Source organism: Notamacropus eugenii, chromosome 4 (genome assembly GCF_028372415.1).
Source record: "Notamacropus eugenii isolate mMacEug1 chromosome 4, mMacEug1.pri_v2, whole genome shotgun sequence".
Lineage (NCBI taxonomy): Eukaryota > Metazoa > Chordata > Mammalia > Diprotodontia > Macropodidae > Notamacropus > Notamacropus eugenii.
In genome coordinates this window covers 71,511,333-71,532,304 of record NC_092875.1, presented here as the reverse complement: position 1 = coordinate 71,532,304, position 20,972 = coordinate 71,511,333, and the positions used below count along the sequence as shown (strand labels likewise).

Genomic DNA, 20,972 nt, shown 5'->3' with positions numbered 1-20,972 from the left:
CTGCATGCATACCTGAGTGTCTGGGGGAGGAGAACAGGTCCCTAGAAGAGCCAATGGAGAAGGTTAAGTCAAGAGGGGCCTGAGAACAGGTAGAGTCCTCAGAAAACAGGCATCAGAGCCGCAAGGGCCCTTAAAACACCCAACATAGCCTGTGAGGGCAGTAGGTACCTGAGAACCCAGACTATCACAGCTGGAAGAGCCCTTAGAACAAAGAATATGGAATGCCTGAGCTGGAAGGGAGCCATGGGACCATCTGGTCCAAAGCCTTTTTTTTTAAAACCAATTTTACCAATCAGGAAACTGAGGCACAGAGGAGAGTGACTTGCCTAGGACTACACAGTGGGTCAGGAGCAGAGTTTTTCCTTTTCTGCCTCAGTGCAGCAGGAGAAGAACCCTGGGCTGAAAAATCAAGAGGCCTGGGTTCTGCTTCTGGGCTCTGACCCTGAGCCTTGACTCCAATATCTCTGATTCTTGTGACCAGGGTTCCAGTTTTCTCCCCACTCACCCAGCTTTAGGGAGACAGGAGTTTGGACCCTTAAGGTCCTGAGTCCTCAATCCAAGCCTGAAATGACCACCACGTGGGCCCAGCCAGGTGTGTTTCATTTTAATTGGGAGATGGGGGTGGGAGGGAAGAGAAGGAGAATGAATCCAGCCCTGGCCCACCCTTCCATGCCCTAGATTTGGACTCCCAGTCTAGTGTTAAGGCCCAAAGCAGCATTTGTTGTGAGAAGAGGTAACTGAAGGGAGGGGACTGCCCCTTTCAGGGTTCAGAGAGGCTGCTGTGGGCTTCACATCACCTTCAGATGGGGATTTGGGTGGGGAGGTTAGGGAGAGCAGAGCAGCCAGCAAGTCCACTCTCTGAGGTCGTGGCCCTAGGGACCCCCTGAGGCTCTCAGAGCAGAAGTTGGCCCTTTTTAAACCAGAGGTGGTCACGGATGGGCAGGAGCAGCAGCCTGGGGCAGGAAAAGACAGGCTAGGTAAGGCTGGCATTGGAGCTGCTGGTGGCGCTGTTCCGTTTCTGCAAGCACTGCACCGAGCTAGGTACCTGAAGGCCCGAGGACACCTGGAAGCTTCCACACCACACCTGAAGAAGCCAGAGGGAGAGAATGAGAGAAGAGCTGGGTGGAGCCACAGGGGGAGTTGGAGTGGTGTCAGAGAGGAGGGAGGCTATAGGAGGGGCTGAAGGGGTGAAAGGCTCAGAGTGAGGGACAGGTGAAGCAGGGGAAGAGCTCAAAGTAATCAGAAAGAGATCTAACTGATCATGGGGATGTGGGGGATGAGAGATCATGGGACAGGGAGGCAGCAAGAGAGCTGGGGGTCAGGGACTAGAGGGATTATGGGGCATTTGGAACTCAGAAGGAGAAATGGAGAAAGTCCAAAGGGGATCAGGGTTCAGACAGACACACTGAGCACAGACTGCACAGACTGGGAGCCCTATTCCCCTCACCATGAAGGCCGGCAACAGTGGCTGGTTGAATTTGGCCTTGAAAGTGTGAAGCAGCTGCTTGGTTCGGGCATTGTAGAAGGACAGGACCCCTGCAGGCAGACAAGACAGATGGGTCAGACAGAAGGGGAGGTGGACAGCAGGGCAGGGGGACCAAAAGGGGGAGGGGGCTGAGTTAGAAGGGTCACGTTTAGGGGAGAGGACAATGGACCTAACAGAGGGGGATGGGCCAGGAAGGCCCCCCACCTTTGTGGAAGTCGCAGTGGACCCCAATGCAGTCCGGTAGAGGCACATCCAGTGTCCGGGCCTTGTTATTATGCTTGGCTGTGAAGCTGACCTGCAGCCAGTTGTTCAGATGCAGGCACCAGGAGGCTGGCGTCTTGCCCAACTGGTCAAATCTGCCCAGGCTGCGGTAGGCAACACCTGCTGCAAAGGCCTTGCTGTCCCGGTCATAGCGTACCTCCCAGTAATGCTCACCACCATCAATGAGGGTGTCTCCTAAGGAATAACAGGGAGGGCAGAACAAGCTTGTCCAGAGCCTTGGTTCTCTCACCCCTCCCTCAGCTTCCTTTGGATTCTGGAGTCTTGCCGACCTCACATATCTCTCTTACCCATAAGGTCCCAAGCCCCCATCCTCGCTTCCTCTGGGACCCACATGAGAGCCTCAGAGGGGAGGCAGAAAGAGATCCAACTCTTCGGTCTTGGGTACTGTTCCCTGAACCTGCCCCATTAAGGAGTCCCTCAGTTTTCCTAGCCACATGCTCCTCTCCCTCTGCCTCCAATCCCTAGCTCCATGTCACCTCCGTCTTACCCAGCACAGTGTAGGACTCGGCTGTGAATCGGTCTCGTCCTCCCCTCCCGGACGGCATCCTCTTGGGAGACTGGGCACATCTGTGAACATTAGGCAGGCTCCAGTGAAGGGGCCGCTCTTCCTCCCCTACCTTGTTCTAGGAAGCCTTCCTTGACCAATCCCCCCATTCATCTCTAGTCCAATTGAGCATCCAACCAGATATAGGAACCACCTTTGTTAATACTAGCCTCTTTATAAAGATCAAGCATGGCTAAATTGAAGAAATATGGAGGACATTCCCAACCCACCCCTTCATGAAAGTGGGAGGTTGACAGGTGTTGCCCAGTGCACATGTTTTTGGGCTTTTTCAAATGCACTGTTCAGTTGTGCTGATGTTTTCCCTCTTCTTTTTCTCTCCCTTCTTTCCCTCCCTCCTCCTTTCTTTCTTCCTTGCTTCCTTCCTTCCTTTTTTGCCTGTAAAATACTATTAGTTATATGAGATGGCTCTCCAAGTGGGGAGGTAGGTAATACTGGAGAAAACTATGATGATATAAAACATGAAAAATATAAGTAAAAACTTATTTTTAAAATGCTACCCTTAACATTGAGTAACACACAACTAACAGTGCTGCTGAATACCGCTAATCCTCAGCATTTCAGTGGATCTCAGTTGAGTGGGTACTCATCCCTCCAGTAGTAGAGATCAATCACAGTCTATCCATGTTGTCTTATGCCCTTGTCTACTGTCTTTCACAAATCCTCCATAAGGAAGGGGCTCACCTAACATGCTGGGGCCCCATTCAGATTTCATGAGATAATGTGGGTACCAGTGTGGACACCACAGGCCATTGTTGTATTATGCCTCACTCTCACTTCATGACTGGCCCACCTCCTTTTCCAACCATGTCTCTGATGACATCTTTTATACCATGAGAAGTTTGTTCATCAGTAATATGTTCTGGTCTATTTTTGTCCACTATATGGCTCTCCATTGACCTTTGTGGGAATGATAACTCTAATTCTTCAGACGGAGATAGTCTATGAACTTGAAACCAAGGAGCATCAGTGGAAGAGCACTGGTGTTAAAAGACAGATGGGCTTTTGCTTCAGGAAGAAGCTTGGGGTCTGTATCAACCCTGTGCAATTTCTCAATGCAATACAGTCCACTCTCCAGTTCTGGGCCCAATTATTTGTCCTTCTGTGATGTCTGTTCAAGACGAAAGACCTAACTCCATGGGTAATCCATTCGAAAGCATGTCAAAGATTGGACAATAGGTGTTCTTCATCCACTTAGTTTTTCCTGTATGGATAGATAAACCACACTCTTACAGGAGAGGGGAGCAAGTATTTATTAAGTGCCAACTTTTTGCCAGATACAGTGCTAAACACTTTACATATATCTCATTTGCTATATAATCACTCTTGAGTGACTCTATCTCTGCGGTAGTCTGGAATTTGAGGCAATTTGGTTGTCAGTGAGTACCATCACTGACAACCAAAAACATCTGAAGGACCTCACCACCCATTTGGACTCTGCGTTGGACAGCCTCTACGATGGTAGTAAAAACCTTTGCTGAGCAGACAGATGTCTGAGCTTTGCTTGATAGTAATAATCAGAGGATTATCTCTGCTGTGATTTTTAAGGACTCTTGTATGATTCTGACATATACTTGTTGGAGAACAGCCTTATAGGTGTAACCAGCGACCATTTTGAGTTTTTGTGTTTGTATCCCCAGCACAGTGGTTGGCACAGAAGGAGGCGCTTAAATTCTTGATAAACTGAGTTGAAGGTGCCATTTTGTGTTATTCAATCAAAAAAAATTTAATAGTCAACACACAATAAATCCAGCAGGATCTTGCAGTCTCTGAGTCTTTCAGTTGATTTCATGACAATAAAGATATGGAATATCATTTATGAAAACTTGCCTGTTCCATTCATCAAGGATACCTTGATTGATACATGTGTAGTTATTCTCATTAGGATCTCATAGACATAGGAAAATAACCTGATGGGTTATAGCAGCTAGAAGATTTTCTTGATGACCTTTTTTATTTAAATAGCAATAATAGCTGAGATTTTTTCCTAAGCATTTATTTATCCCTCCTGTGAATCAAATGATCAATGCCTTTAAGATGGATTGATCTCTGGAAGAGACTTCTTTTACATCTAATGTAGATGATATGTCTGTATTTTTCTGCCATTTCTTGTTCATACAGCACAGGGTCTAAGGTAATAGGAGCCAAATGTGGTAGTAATTCTACTGGCACTGAAGAAAAAATAGTTTCTTACAGAAATCTTTAGATTTTCCCATTTTTCCTATTTCTTATCCTTTTCAATTTCATCATTAAATGATCTAGGAGTTATCTGATTTCTTTGAGTCTCTTGCCAAACTTTCTGTAAACTTACGTGTTCTTCCACTGTTGCTCCCTGCTCTGAGGTGATTCTGCTTAATCTTCCATCATAATCTGTCCGATTTCACAAACACATTTATATTCGAATCCATTCTTGTCCTTGACTCTCACCTCTCTTCTACTTGAGCAGGAGATCAAATGCTAGCTGGCCAAGGCAGTTTTAGGCTCTTTCAGCTTTTTGATTGTGGCAGTTTGCATCAGCTAAACTTCCTGAGAAAAGGTGATTATCTGTGGTGATGCCAGTCCTTTCATTCAGTAACTTAGGTTTCAATTGTTCATAAGACTCTTCAAACTGGTGGAGAAAATGGTTACTGGATGCTGTGTGCCTGTATGAAGGGAGGAGTTCATGAAAAGTCTTGGAGAAGAGAGAAATTCTTCACTTCTTTGAGAGAGGATGTATGGCACTCTAGATTCTTCTGGGGTTCAACTTGCTATGTGGAGAGCTAGAATTGGGAAGGCAGATATGAAAGGGAAATCTGGCTCCTCAACATGACTCTGATTTCCAGCTTACCTCTAGAGCCTTTGGGAATTTCCCCTTGGGTGAAACAAGATCTCATCTGAAAAGCTCACTTTTGTGCGTTTTCTGATCTAATCTGCAGGAATCGAATTTCCACGTGCTATTTGCTTGGATGGGTTTACTTGTTACTTATTCACTATTTGTGACAGTCTTTTTGAGTAATTAGTGTTTGGTAGGAGAAGTCAAGCTTTTGGCCATAAGCCTAGAGTTTTCTTGTTGCTGTGCAGTTGTTTTGCAGGCATGTCCAACTCTTAGTGACCCCATTCGGAGTTTTCTTGGCAAAGATATTAGAGTGGTTTGCCATTTCCTTCTCCAGCTCATTTTACATTTGAGGAAACTGTAGCAAATAGCGTTAAGTGACTTTCCCAGGGTCACATAGCCAGTGTCTGCAGTCAGATTTGAACTCATGAAGATGAGTCTTCATGACTCCAGGCCCAGCACGCTATCCACTGCACCACCTCGCCTATAAGAAATAGTGATTTGAACCTAAAAATTTAAACCTAGACCAGCAATGTTTAGCAGGACAGAAATAATCCTAGTTGAGTACCTCCACTAGGAAGAAAACAGAGAGGCCAGTCTCATGGTCCCTCATCTTCCACTCTAGGTAGGAATCATAGTCTTCCTGGGAGAAGGGTGGGAAAGATTTCAGTGATATCCCATTTATACCTTTCCACAGGCTGAATTAGACAACCCACGTGAACATATATAACCTACATGGGCAACACAACATTCTAGCATCCATTTTCCAGTTTGGGGTATGAATAGCTTATTTAAATAGGTCAGGTTCAGACTGTTTTAATTATATGCCATATCCCATGTTTGGACTTTCTTTTAATTTAGTATATATTTTGACCTTTGCAACTAGGTGGCAGAGCCGATAGAACACTAGACCTAGAACTGGGAAGGCCAGAGTTCAAATTTGGCCTCAGATATTTACTAGCTGTGTGACCCCGGGCAAGTCACTTAATGATCTCTTCCTCAGTTTCCTCATCTGTAAAAAGGGGATCATAACAGTACCTACTTCCCAGGATTGTCATGAGGATCAGATGAGAGAATAATTGCAAAGCATTTAGCACAATGCTTGGTCAGTAGTAAGCGCTACGTAAACGATAGCTACTATTAACAAGTCGACGGTTAGATTGTCGATCTGATTGGGAAATGACTCCTACATGGTAACCAGTTGTTTCCTCTCTATTAAGATGGAGTTGACTTCATTTTGGATGATATTTTTCAGTGCTCTCCATGATGAATGTGCCCAGGACATTGTCTTGAAGAAATTATTCATAAATATAGAGTTATGAGGCTCCAATGTAGTTGACAAGCCTTTGACGTCTTTTGTGTATTTAATCTTGAGCCATATTTCGCAGCCTTTGTTTCCCCATCCTCCTTTATACCCACATCTGTACTGGAGCCACCAAGTATTCAAACATGCATTGTTTTAATTTGGAGGAACTTATTAAGTTTGGGTTTTTTTTAGTAGAATTTCTCTACTTCCCTATTCTTTTCAGATGCTGAAATTATTCTGATGGTGGCCTTTTTGCAAATGCTCATTGTAAGATGATCACCTGTCTCATGAGATGCTGCTGTGTCTTGTTGCCTTTGGAAACTCTTTTGCTTCCTCAGGTGATGAGATGGAACAAGGGGGAGTGTGCTGGACTTGGAGTCAAGAAGACCTGTGTTTTAATCCTGACTCAGTTATTTATGAGCTTTGTGATCCTGGGCAAGTCATATAACCTCTCAGCCTCAGTTTCCCCACCTATAAAATGGGAATAATAACTTACCTCATAGTGTTGTTAAGGATAAATTATCAAGGATAAATTGAGATAGGAATGCAAAATGCTCTGCAAATCTTAAAGTGCTTTTCTTATCACTTCAAGGAGAACCTTGGGAGACATCCTTCAATTTGGCTTCAACTTCCTTTTTTCCTTATGTTTTGGTTTATAGTGAACATGTAAATTTGACATAATTAATTTTCTCCAGTGGTATGTCAACTCATGGAACATTGGACAAGGACCTGAGATTCAGAGTATCAACACAATGTTTGTAGAAAGTTTAAAAACTGATTGTTCACACCCTCTCCTGCCTATTTCTGTCACTGTCTCTGTGGAAGCACAAGGGGGCAGTAGAGAACCAAGGGTCACTGGAAAATGTTTCTTAGCTGGACTGCCTTGGCCAATCCAGGCCTATTGGTGCTGAGTGAGGCTGGCCCTTAGAAAGCTGACTCATTATGACACCAGGATTAAAGTCTTTCCAGTTTGGTAGAGCCTGTTGGAGTTTACACTTCACTGGCACAGTCTTCAAAAACCCAGGGTCATCTCCATGCAACAATGATGTTTGTTGCAAATTTTCCAGGCATTTGTCTTACATTCTGCCCCTTCCAAATAGGAAGATTCCCAAAGGCAGGGCTGTGTCAGTCCCTTGGACCTTGGGACTCTGGACAGAGGGGAGGGATTACCTGGCTGGGGAGTTGACAGGAGAGGCAGTCCGACCTTTGCTGTCTTTCTCTCGAGCCTTGATGTCCTGAACTTTCCCTCCCATGGCATCCCATTCCACCGATAATTCTTCCACTCTCAAGTTCTGGTGGCATGTCGTGGCATCCAATCGGAACATAAAAGCTGTCAAGAGACAAAAGCATGTCATCCTGGGACATCTTTAACCCCCTACCTGGACCTCCATGACAGCCCAGAGCCAGAGATACTATCCCATTTAGCCAAAGAGCAGCAGGCCAGAAATGGTGCCAAGAACTCACAATCTTCAAGTCACTGAAGAGGAAAGGAGGGTGAAGGTGGGGAAGGACAGATGTTCTGAGTCTATTGGCTCATCTGTTAAATGGATCAGTAATTTTTGCACTAAAGCATTGCAGAAATGTAAGTTATTATACTATATACTAAGGGTCACTGGAGGGAATAAGCTTAAACTACAGTGGGAAGCAGTGAAGTCAGACCCCTGCCTGGAGTGCTACTTGGCCCCTGGTCACCATCCCGTCATTATGGAACCTGTCTATTTATAAAGGCAGACAGTGACCCTCCCTGGTGCAAGTCTTCCCAGGAAGATGGAACTGAATGACCCCCAGGCTGCCCTTAGAATTGGGCATCTAGAGCTCTTAGGGAAGGTTCAAAGGAGGGGAAAGAGAGCAGGAAGAGAGTCACCTGTGGTTTCCAGTGTGACAGGTTCTGAGAACTCTCCAGCCACTGCCTTGTTGCATGCTCTTACTCGAAAGTTCATGTATTTCATGTCAAACTTCAGACCTAAAAGAAAGCCACAGACACCTCACAATAATGCCTCACCTTTCCTGTGAGAAACAAAACTAAAGCACCCTAAGGAGTACACTCATCCTCTAAGTAACAATGCTAACAGTGGGTAAAGCTACATACAGCTACCAACCACTGCCCTTCACACTGCAATAACACCCCAAGAGCTAAGAACTCTAAGTTATCTTTCTTCCTTTTTTTCTTCATTCTTTCCTTCCTTTCCCCTTTCTTCCTCTTTTCCTTTCTTTCTCTTCCTTTTTCTTTCTTTTTCTTCCGTTTCCCTTTCTTTTTCTCTTCCTTCCTTTTCCCTTCTTTCTCTCTTTCTTCTTTCCTTCCTTTTTCTTCCTTCCTTCCCCTCTCTCTCTTCCTCCCTTCCTCCTTTTTCTTCCTTCCTTTCTTTCCTTCCTTCTCTCTTTATCTCTTTCTTTCCTTCCTTCTCTTTCTTCCTTCCTTCCTTCTCTTCCTTCTTTCCTTTCCTTTCTTCTCTCTCTATCTCTTTCTTTCCTTTCCTTCCTCTTCTTGCTGCTGCTCCTACTTACCTTAACACTGAGCAGGCATTGTTATATAATGAAACAGCCACTGGATGTGGAGTCAGATGAACTGAGTTTGAGTCTAAACTCTCTACCAGTTATTAGTCTTTGGACAAATCACTCAACTTCTCCATACCTCAGTTTTTTCATTTGCAAAATGAGGGTGTTAGACTAGATCAGGGTTTCCCAAAGTTTTGTTTCTTCTTCCACTAACCCTTTTCAACAACAATAACGCAGTGTGAATTCCCAGAGTCACTGCATACACTACTTAGAAGATTCTTCCATTCATTAAGTGCTTCTAGTAACTAGAAAGATAACGTGTCCAAAAAAGTTCCAAATTAAAACATAACTGTAAAATATAAAATGTCATTCTACCTATAATTATGGAAATTCTAAAAGATATAAAATTGTAAAACTCTACAAAATAATTATGAATCTTCTATGTGGGACATTCTTTCAGAATTAAAAGAAGTAACCCAGCAAGACCTCAAAAGATTACTATCATCTGCATATGGTAACGTAATTGGACAGTTATTTTCTGCTTAAATTGTCATGAAATATTTCAAAGTCCTTGGACCATAAACAATCACTAAATAGAAACAACGGAACTAGACAATCTCTGAGTTACCTTCAAACTCTAAAATGTTATGATCTTACGAACAATGAGGACCCTTAATACTAAATAACCCTAAAATTATTAGCAATCCTTCCAAGTACTGATACTGGCTAACCCTAAAATAACGATCCTAATCCCAATAAAATGGCACCACTACTTCCCTTAGCATGAAGTCACACTAAAACAACTAACACTATGAAGTGGTCCATTGTGGAGTGTCAGTGATAGTATACTACTAAAAACTAGGCCTGGACCAATGAGATAAGAACCTCCCATGGAAGAAGCTCCCTCCACTGATGCAGGTCAGCACCTTCTCTACAGTTTATAAACTTAGAGGGTTGTCTAGACCCCTGAGAAGTGAAATGATTTTGCCAGTCTCACAGAGTCAGTAAGTCAGAGGTGGGACACTTCCGGCCCTTCCTGGCTATGAGGCCAGCTTGTCCTTAACATGGTCAACCGCTCTACTCGTTCAAGTGACCCTATTCTATTGTGTCTCCTCCAAAATATTAACCCTTGTGTGCATTCCATGTCACAACTTAGTTTCAATCTCTTCTTCTCAACAAGCTCATTCCTTATAGCATACAAACATGCCCAAGTCTCCCCTATCCTAAAAAAAACCCCAGAAATCCTGCTAACTATAATACTCGGTCTCTTTGGTCCTTTGTAGCTAAACTTCTCAAAAAAGGCTGTTCACAATAGGAGCCTCTACTTTCTTTCTTCTCATTTTTTTCTTAACCTCTTACAGTGGTGCTTCTGGCCTTATCATGTGACCAAAACTCCTCTCTCCAAAGTTACTAAATGATCTCTTAGTGGCCAGATCCAACGGCTTTTTCTCAGTCCTCCTTGATTTCTCTGAAGTCTTTGACTTCGTTGATCACTCTCTCCTTAATACTCATTTCTCTCTAGGTTTCTGGGGCACCACTCTCTCCTGGTTTTCCTATTTATCTGACCTCTCCTTCTCTGTCTCCTCTGCTGGATCCTCTTCCAAATCATACCCTCTAGCCATAGGGGTTCTTCAGGGTTTCATCCTAGGCCCTCTCCTCTTCTCCCTACCTATTACTTCACTTGGTGACTTCATCAGTTTCCATGATCCTCTAATTTACCCATCCTACTCCAATCTCTCTGTTGACTGCCAATGTCTTTCAGACATCTCAAATGGGATGTCCAGTAGATATTTTAAGTTGATTACGTTCAAAACAGAATTGATTATCTTTCCCCCTAAACCCTCCCCTCCTGCCTTCCTTATTACTGTAGAAGGCATCACTTTCCTCCCAGTCCCTCAGGATCACAGCCTAGGAGTCATCCTGGATTCCCCATTGTCTCTTACCCCACCATATTTAAGGCCTGTTGATTTCACCTGTGCAACATCTCCCATATATGCTCCCTCCTCTCCTCTGCCACAGCCACCCCTCTAGGGCAAGCCCTCATCACCTCACACTTGGATGACTGCAGTAGCCTGATGCAGCTCTGCCTGCCTTAAGTCTCTCCTCAAATCCAACCTCCATTCAGCCACTAAAGTGATTTTCCTAAAGGGCTGACACAATCAAATTGAAACCCCCTCCTCAATGGCTTCCCATTGCCTGCAAGATCCAACACAAAACACTCCGTTTGACATTCATATCCCTTCAGGCCTCGCCCCTCCTACTTTCCCAGTCTTCTTACAGCTCCCTGACTACCTCATACCCTTCAGCCCAGTGACACCATCCTAGCTGTTTCATGACCAAGACACTCCATCTCTCTGCTCTGGGCATTCTCTCTGGCCATTCCCCAGGCTTAGATGGCCTTCCTTCCTCTACTCCACTGATCTCTCTGGCTTCTTTAAGTTTCAACTAAAATCCCACATCTATAGGAAGTCTTCCCCAACCCCTCTTAATTCCAATGTCTTTCACCTGTTAATTATTTCCTATTTATCCTGTGTGGGGCAGCTAGGTGGTACAGTGGATGGAGCACCAGGCCTGTAATCAGGAAGACTTGAGTTCAAATTCAGCCTCAGACACTATCTGAGTGACCCTAGGCAAGTCACTTATTCCTGTTGGCCTCCGTTTCCTCATCTGTAAAATGAACTGGAGAAGGAAATGGCAAAGCCCTCCAGTATCTTTGCCAAGCCAACCCTAAATGGAGTCACGAAGAGTCAGAATCGACTGAAATGACTGAACAAACTTGTCCTGTAAAAGCCTTCTCTGTATATACTTATTCACATGGTGTCTCTTCAATTAGACTGTAAGCTCCCTGAGAGCAGGGACCAATTTTTCTCTTTTTTTGTATCCCTGGTGCTCAGCACAGTGCCTGGCACACAGTAGGTGCTTAATAAATATACACCAAATGATGATGCCATATAGCTGTGCCACAGCTAGGTGGCACAGAAGAAAGAGCACTGAAACTGAACTCAGCTAAAGACCTGAGTTCAAATCCTCCTTAACACACTGACTAGCTGGGCAATCTTGGGCCAGTTACTTACCTCAGTTTGCCTCAATTTCCTCATATGTAAAATGGGGATAATAATAGCACCGACGTCCCAGGGCAGTTGTGAGGTTAACATGAGATATTTGTCAAGTGCTTTGCAAATATTAAAACACCGTATAAATGTTATCATGATAACATTTGACCTACTCAGTATTATCACTACTACTATTGCAAATACTAAGTGTTATCACTACTTAAAATCATATTACTACTAATTAGGATTTCCAGGAAATAATAATACTTCTTATGAATGGTTCTAGAGTTCAAAGAACGTCAGAGTTGGAAGAGTCTTTAGGGATCAGTTAGTCCAATGCTCTTATTTTGCAGATGGGAAAACTGAGGCCCAGAGAGAGGAAAAGATTTGTAGCAAGTAAATGGTAGAGTCCCCTGCCCTCCAGCCCAGTAGCATAGGTCCACCAGACCCCAGGAGACAGATGGAACAGAGAACTGGATTTTGTTCTGCCCGACGGGAGAAGGAGATCATCCGCTCACCAGACAGAGTGTACTCAGTCTGCCTGATGCCCTCAATCACCATCCAGGGCTGGTCTTCCTTGAGCCGAGGTGGGCCCTCAAAGTTGGTTCGCCGATATTCTAGCACGTAGTGGTCAATCTTGCTGTCCTCATCTGGCATCCTCCACACCAGCGTCACACAGTTATCTGCCACCAGGGACTCTCCGAGGTCTATCTCTGGGGCACTAGGAACTGGAGAGGAGAGGGGGTATCGGGGGTCAACTTCCCCATTGAGCTTGCAGCCTGGCTCCTGCCAGCTGAGAAGTTAGGCCTTCTCAAATTTCTACCATTTACTCCAGTCCTCTCCCTTGCTTCCCATAGACCCCAGGCTATATGCCAGCCCCCAATACCACACCTCACCTGGTAGGAACTTTAGGGCCTGCAAGAGGCGCCGCTCCTGGGCAAAGTCCACCATGAGGTGGCTCATGTTGTCGCTGACCTTCGCTTTCAGGGACAGCCGGAATGCTGGGGCCATGGTCACACTGCGGGGGGAGGGGCTGGGATCATCTGCAGGGTCTGGCATCCCAGGACCCACCAGGAACCATGGGTAGGGAAGTGGAGCATCTTTTCTACTCCCTTCAGGGAATCCTGACTTCTTTTGGAGTTGGCAACCTTGAATGTTAATCAGAGGATCTAACTAGAGTCTGAGCCTATTTGCTGACTTTTGGCATGATTCTCAGCAAGTCAATTAACCTCAGAGGATTTCTATTTTATTCATTGTAAATAAGGGATTGCTAAGGTCCCTTCCAAATTCTAAATCCTTTGGGTCATCCCGTCTCTCCTTTAGCCTGATACTGGCCTGGAGGTTGTGGGGTGAGGGGCTTTTCTTGAGATACCCAATTGCAGGGGGGTAGGTTGAACTTCTTCCAATGGGCGGTACTACCAAGAGTTGGGCAATCTTACCTGTCCTTTATCTGTTTGGCAGCCTGGAAAAAGGAAGGAGAGGGTAAGAGTCACACCTTTGGAGCAGGATGAGCCTTCAGAGATCACCTAGTCCATCCATCCAACCCCTCATTTTATAGAGGGGAAACTGAGACCCAGAGAGGAGATGGAATTTACCCAATGTCATGCAGTGAGTTAGTGGGAGAGCTGCTGAAGCCTCAAACCCAGGCTTCCTGTTTCCCTTCCCCAGAGTTCTTTCCACTAGAAAGTTGAGGAGGGAGAAGGGGAGAGAGAAGGGAAGGAATTTCTAGGCCTTAGAGCTGAAAGTAAAGTCAGAGATCATCTGGTACAATGCCCTCATTTTACAAATAAGGAAACTGAGGCCCAGAAAAGTTATGTGACTGGCCCAAAGTTGCCCAGCTAGTAAACAGCAGAGACAGAATTCAAACCTAAGACTTTTGGCTTCAAATTCAATGTTCCTTGCCCTGGCATTCTATACCCATTACCCAAATAACACACTTTTATGTGAATTACTTGGGTCTACATCTCATCCCCCCAGCAGACCGGTTAGGCCTTGAGGTCATACACTGCTCCTTCAAGGCCCAGGCCCAGTTCACCAGGCCTTCCCTGACTTCCCCTCCCCCTCCCTGAGGTCCCCAGGCCTCAGCTCGACCTCCCTCAGGACTGCGCTACATGGCTGTGGGTGATGTTACACTGTAGTCTCCAAAGACGCAAAAGAAATAATGCACAAAGCCAGGGAAGAGGTGCCTTGTGGGGGAGAGCAGGTGGTGACAATCAAGGAAGTGAGAAGAAAAATCAGGGAAATAACATACGAGCTGGAAATAGAGAGATGATAGCAAGGGATGACAGGACAATCAGGGAAAGCTGCCAGTACCACTGGGGGGACCCCTTCTACTGAGCCTACGGGAGATCACAGACAATAATGGCACAGGATAGAGAGATGTGCATGGGTTGTGATCTGCATTGCTAGAGGCCAGTCAGATCCCAGAGCCATGTGAGAAGAATCTACATCACGTCACAGTTTGTATTATAGCTATCTACGAATGTATGTGTGTGATGGACTACAAGTTCCTTAAGGGCAGCAGCCTTGTTTTTCATCTATGTATCCATAGCACTGGGTACAGGGCCCTGCATACAGCAGACACTTAAAAAATGTTTGAATGAATCCAACAAGCATTTAGTAAGTGCCTACTGTATACAGCACATGTTGTTAAGTGCTGAGAGATACAAAAATGAATAAAACTCCTTCATGGAGATCATAGGGAAGCAGAGAAGAAAGAATTTTGTGTTCTCTTTGGTGTTTGTTTGTTTATGTTCCTGTTACATCCTCTAGCACACCCTTGGAGGACAGAAGCTGATTTTACCTTTGTCTTGCTGGCATCTGAAAATAATAATCCCCACGTCTCAGCGTTTTACAATGAGCTTTCCTCAGAACAGTTCTGTGGGGGCCGCACATCCTGTTATTCTCATTTTACAGATGAGGAGATGGAGGGAAAGGATTTATTCAAAGTTACCCAGGTAGGAAGCTCCAGCACCAGGCCTCAAATCCAGGCCTTCCAACTCCAGGACTCTTTCCCCTAACTCATGCTGACAAAGGGAACAGGGTCTGGTGGGAGGTTCTGTACAGCTTCAATCCCTTGATTGAAGTCACAGATGTTGGGCAGAAAGGGATCTCAGAAGCCTTCTAGTCCAACACCATCATTTAACAGTCCTCTTCATATTCCATTCTCCCAGGCTCTCCAAACCTGCCCCCTGGCACCATCAACTCAGGGATTACTTCTGTTCAACAAACTTCTGTTGCTGGGGTCAGAGCTGGAAGGCCTGGAAGCGAATTCTAGCTCAAATACGTCTAGTTGTGTGAACTTGGCTTAATCACTTCCCCCCTTTCAACCTCAGTTTATTTACCTCTAAATTGAGAACAGTAACTTTTACAACCTATATCTCAGGTTGAGAGGAAAGCACATAAAATGCCAAGGAAAGGTTATGATTAAATACTTGCCCGTGTATGCAGGACAGCTAGGTGGTGCAGTGGATAGAATGCTGGGCCTGGATTCAGGAAGATTCATTTTCATGAATTCAAATCTGGCCTTGGATACTCACTAACTGTGTGACCCTGGGCAAGTCACTTCACCCTGTTTGCCTCAGTTTCCTCATCTGTAAAATGAACTGGAGAAGGAAACGGCAAACCACTCCAGTATCTTTGCCAGTATATTTGGGTCACCAGGAGTAAAACCAGACTGAAATGACTCAACAACAACCATGGATGTAAAACCCTTTACAATCCTGGAAGCGCTTTCATGATGACAGTTGCCACTGTTATTGTTTTCAGCATTATTATCACCCCATTCAAGCCCCATCCCTAGCCTTCTCCTTGGGCTGCCCTACCCACCAAGACTCTCCCCAGCTAAATGCAAGCACCAGTCCCAAACCTGCGGGAAATCCTGGTTGTCTGCTCCCTGTAGGGTCTGGTTGGCTGTTTCCAGAAGTTCCTCGGAGCTCTCCAGAGCCTTGGTGCAGGCTGCAAGCTGGTTCTGAGGGGGAGAGATGAGGCAGAAGAGGTAATGTCGGGCAGGCAAACCCTGAAGCATCCCTATGCTCAGGGCCAGGCTCTGTGCTGGACACCAAGAAGCCACAGAAATGGAGAAGGGGCCAAGCAAAGGGACCTCACAGCTTTGGGGGCCCCCTGAGCAGGACAGCCAGGGAGAGAAGGGAACGTTTTGTTTACAAAACGTTTAACGTTTTGTTCAAGGCCCCCCCCCAGCTATGAGTACCTTGCTCCCCAAATTCTCTCATATCCATATATCTTTACATGTATATTATAACCCGGCCTCCTGGCTAGACTATAAACTCCATAAAGGCAAGGATTATTCCACTTTCATCTTTGTATGCCCAGCATCTAGCATAGTACCTGGCACATAGTAGGTACTTAGTAAACGTTCATTGATTGAAGGCCTTCAGATATAAAGTGAGCCAAACTATATTTTACAGATAAGGAAACTGAGGCCTGCAGAGGTTTTATTTGTCCACATCACACAGTAAGTGGCACAGCCAAGATCCACAGAATCACAAAATCTCAGTGGTGTAAGGAACTTCAGAGGTCACTGTGTCCAGCTCATAGCTGAAAAGAAATCCTGTCCACGAGGTCTCTGAAAAGCGGTCATCCACAATCTGCTTGAAGAGGGTCCTTTCCCAAGCTAGCACCTTGTACTTTGGACGCTTGTTATCAGCAAATTTCCTTATAGAAAGTTTAACTCTGTCTTTCAGCAACTCGCCCCATGGATCTCTGTTCTGTACCATCATCATTCCCCCCCTCTTCTGCCACTCCAGGGCCAACCAGAATGAATGAATCTACTCTCTTTTCTAGGTGACAGCATTCCCAATACCTGAAGAAAGCTACCCTGTATCTCACCTTCTTTAGGCTAAACATCCCAAGTTCCTTCACCTGATCCTTTCACCCTTTGATCCCCCTCACTATCAGAGTTCGCGTCCTCTAAATTCATTCCAGCTTATCAGTGCCCCCAAATGAAACATCAATTTTCCAAATAGGATCTGAGCAGAGCATAGGACAGTGAGACTATCACCTCCCTTACTCTGGACACTATGTCTTTGTTAATATAGCCCAAGATGATGTCAGGTTTCTCTGGCTGCCACTGATATTGAACTTGTGACCTACTCGAGCCCCTAGATCTTTTTCAGATAAACTTTTCAAAAGACACCTCCTCTATCCTGCGCTTGTGCAATTGATTTTCTTAACCGAAATGAAAGATTTTACATTCATCATTTCAGATTTGGCACATCATTCTGCCCTTTGAGGTTCTGACTCTGTCTTCAACTTATTAGCTATCTGCCCCACCTTCAGGCCATATGCAGATTTGGTAAGCACCTCATCCATGCCTATTTATTTGAACTCAAGTCCTCAGACTATGCCCAGTGCTATGCATATTACACTATACTACTCAAGCTGGACCTTAAAGGATGGGTGGAATTTGGAGAATTGGAAGGACACTAGATGCAATTAACAAATGAAGAGGCCGCAGAGGAGTGACGGGGAGGGGGGGAGGGGGAGAAGTTGCTGCAGAGAAAGATTTCAGGTCAATATAAGGAAAAATTTCCTAACAAGAGAAAAATGGGTTCTGTCAAGAGAAGGTAGTTCTAGAGGTCTATTGTGTGTGTGTGCTCGTCCTTCGTTGCTGAAGAAGACCACGCCATCAGAGAAATGATGACATGACTTGCACTTGACTTTGTTTTGAGTGAGGGAGGGCTGTGCTGGTCACCAGCCTCATTTCTCCTCCAGAGCCATCTGAATCCAGTAACCAGATATTCATCAAGATGACTGGAGATGACCCAGGATGAGGCAATTGGGGTTAAGTGACTTGCCCAAGGTCACATAGCTAGTGAGTGTCAAGTGTCTGAGGTGAGATTTGAACTCAGGTCCTCCTGACTCCTGCACTGGTGCTCTATCCACTGCATCACCTAGCTGCCCCCTCTAGAGGTCTGTTACTATGGGTCTGAATGTACAGAGTTGACTCCTATTGAAGTACAGGTCAGACTGGATAATGCCTCAATTCCCTTCTAGCTAACAGCCTTGTGACTGAACTGGGCCTTAAAAGTCCAGGGAAGGCTTAAAAAGCAGCAAGTTCAAGATTTCTTTAGAGGATCATAAATTTAAAGCTGTAGGAGACCTTACAGGCCATCTATTTCACCCACATCTATTTTACAGATGGGGAAACTGAGGACCAGAGGGAAGAAGTCATTTTCTAAAGGTCACCCAGGAAGTTAATGGTAAAGCTGAAATTCAAACCAAGGCCCTTCCAACTCCAAACCTAGCATTCTTTCCACTACAGCTACACTGACTGTTCAGGAAAAAGAGAGAAAAAGAAAGAGAAGAGCCAGACCAGGCTGCAGCAAAAAGGGAGCAAGGGAAAGAGAAGGCTAAAAAAGGGAGACGGGGGAAGGGTCTAAAGGGCTGCCAATGCCAGGCTGCTGACATTGGACTCCCATTGTCAGCCAGAAGCGCTCCCTGAGCAGGGGAAGAATGTCACCAGAGCTGCTCATTAGGCAGACTAATCTAGTAGCCTGACATGGGGTGCTGTGGGAGTTGGGAAAGCTCCACGGAAGAGGTATAGCTCAAGTTCAGGTTTAAAGGAAGGGTAGAGTTCAGATGGGGAAAGACTAGAGAAGAAATTGATTAGAACAAGGGTGAGACTTGATATCAAGAGAGGTCTGTACTACAATCCCATCTCTGTGAACAAGGGCAAATCCCTTCATTTCTTGGAGCCTCAGTTTCCTCTTCTGTGAAATAAGATAACAATACCTGTAATCACTTATCTCACATGGTTGTTGTGAGGATCAAATGAGAATGTATGGATGGCTAGATCCAGATTAGTGTGAATAATGAATCTCCTGGAGTAGGCATAATACTCAAATATGCATTGCATATTTCCATTGGGTTTGATGTGGCAACTCAAGAATCCAGGTTAAATTGATTTCAGGACCACCTGGAATCAATAACTAATTTTACATAATTAAAATTTCAAATAGTGTGAATTAGAATAAAGAGGATTCCTCATTTGCATTAATGTGGACCCTGGTAAAAACACTAACATTCAAATGGTATATAACTGTCGGTTATTATCACTAGAATGCTGAGATAATGGTCCACGCCAGTGGTAGATGAAGTTTGGTTTCAGGTAGAATCCTAGGAGCAGAAGTTTAGAGTTGGAAAAGACCTTCTAGGGTAGGTAGCCCAATTGTCTCATATTAGAGAGGAAGAAACAGGCTCAGAAAGGAAAAGTGACTTGTTAAAGGTCACACACTACCCCAGGAAAGAAAAATAGGCTTGTAAGGGAAGAGACATTTTCAAAGGTCTATTGGAAGGAAAGGAGTAGGGCTGGTTTAGGGAGCCCAATAAAGCCTTTCAGAAGCTTCTAACTTGTACCCTCTTCTCTTAGATCTGGGAAGTTTACTTTCAGAAGGAGCAGACTCACCTGGAGCTCATAGATTCGGCTAGCACGGTCCTGTTTGATCTTCATCAACATGCCCTCCTTTAGCTCATCCAGCAGGGAGAACAGTGACTGGAACTCTACCTCCAGGTCCTCTTGGACCTTGTTGGAGTTGGCCTAGCAGGGCAATGGTTTAGAATCTTAGATCAGTAAATGTCAGAGCTGAAGGGCCCTTAGAACATAGACCAGGGATGGGGAACCTGCCTCCTCAAGGCCATATGTGGCCTTCTAGGTCCTTGGTGCAGCCTTTTGACTGAGTCCAAGTTTTACAGAACAAATCCTTTTATTAAGGGGATTTTTTTTGTGAAATTTGGATTCAAAGGGCTGAACTTGAGGACCTAGAGAGCCATATGTGGCCTTGAGGCTACAGGTTCCCCACTTGACATAGACCATAGAATGAATGTTAGAGCTAGGTGGGCCCTTAGAACACAGAATATCAACGCTGGGAGGAACCTTCGAACATAGAAAGTGGGATCTATGGGAAAATCACAGAATTTCAACTGTTCCCAGGTGGCTGGCCCATCCCCTCCCTGCCCTTTCTCCTCTCCTCCTACCTCCACATTCAGCAGCATCTGTTTCAGGGCATAGATGAAGTTCTGTATCTCTTCATTCTTCACTGCCAGAGTTGTGATGATCTTCCTCAGGGCCTCCTGTGCCAACACCCAAGACACAAGGTCCCACCCTCACTTGGTCTATCTAATCCTTCCCAGACCAGACGGCCCCCAATATGCTCTAGGACCTCCATGTCCCAAGACCCAGGGGTTCAAGGAAGACACAAGAAATTGTGGGAACTGGACTTGGCCGGGAAGAAACCTGGATGGGGGTGCTAGGAGGAGCCAGAGGAAGGAACAGCTTAGAAAGGCTGGGTGTGTGTGAAAGGGTGGGGGTGGTGAGGCGTGGAATAACGGGGGCCGGAGGAGGGCAAGGGAGAAAGGGAGTAGGCTGGGGGCTGACGACCTGCACACGGGAGTAGTCCCCAGGCTGAGGGAGCCGCCTGCCCTCCCAGTCCAGCTTCTGGGCTGCAGCAGCAATGCGGGTCTTCAGCATGGTGGGCGGGACTGGGGCTGCCCCAACTCCGCTCCAGGCCAGGTGGCGGGGGGACCTCTGGGTCCATCCTCCCCGCCAGCCCTCGTGGACCCTTGCCGGCTATTGTCGCCCCGCGGCCCCACATGCCGTGCCGGACTCCAGGCCCGCCTGAGCCGGGGCGGGGGCAGAGGGTGGGCTGCCGCAGCACCTGGTGCAGCGCGCGCCCCGCCCCGTCTCCCATCTCCACCCCCACCCTCATCCCGGCCCTGGTCCCCTACCTTCTGATCCCCCATGGCGCCCAGCCTAGGATGCTCGCAGGAGCCACCCGTGCGCCCCGCGCAGCCGCCGCCTCGCGCCCCTAGGCACAAAGGTGCCCAGAACCCATCGCCCAGCCTGGGACTTCGGTCCTCTCCCACCCCCAGCCTCGCCGCTCCATCACCCCCTCTACGGCGCAGGCGTGTAAGCCGAGGCATCTTGGGAAGTGTAGTTCAGGGTTGGGGAGGGGGGA

General features: G+C 46.0%; 1 protein-coding gene across 1 annotated transcript; it reads right to left on the bottom strand.

Moving 5' to 3' along the window:
• Positions 1–589: 589 nt before the first annotated feature.
• FSD1 (fibronectin type III and SPRY domain containing 1) lies at positions 590–20,946 on the bottom strand. The gene is made up of 13 exons (XM_072601821.1): positions 20,743–20,946; positions 19,993–20,088; positions 19,424–19,555; positions 15,866–15,967; positions 13,437–13,459; positions 12,894–13,015; positions 12,516–12,725; positions 8,313–8,411; positions 7,619–7,778; positions 2,256–2,335; positions 1,691–1,942; positions 1,448–1,536; positions 590–1,084 (listed from the first exon to the last, which is right to left on the bottom strand). Exons 1-13 carry the CDS (start codon positions 20,935–20,937, stop codon positions 974–976), a joined length of 1,671 nt encoding a protein of 556 aa, XP_072457922.1. The 5' UTR covers positions 20,938–20,946; the 3' UTR covers positions 590–973.
• Positions 20,947–20,972: the final 26 nt, after the last annotated feature.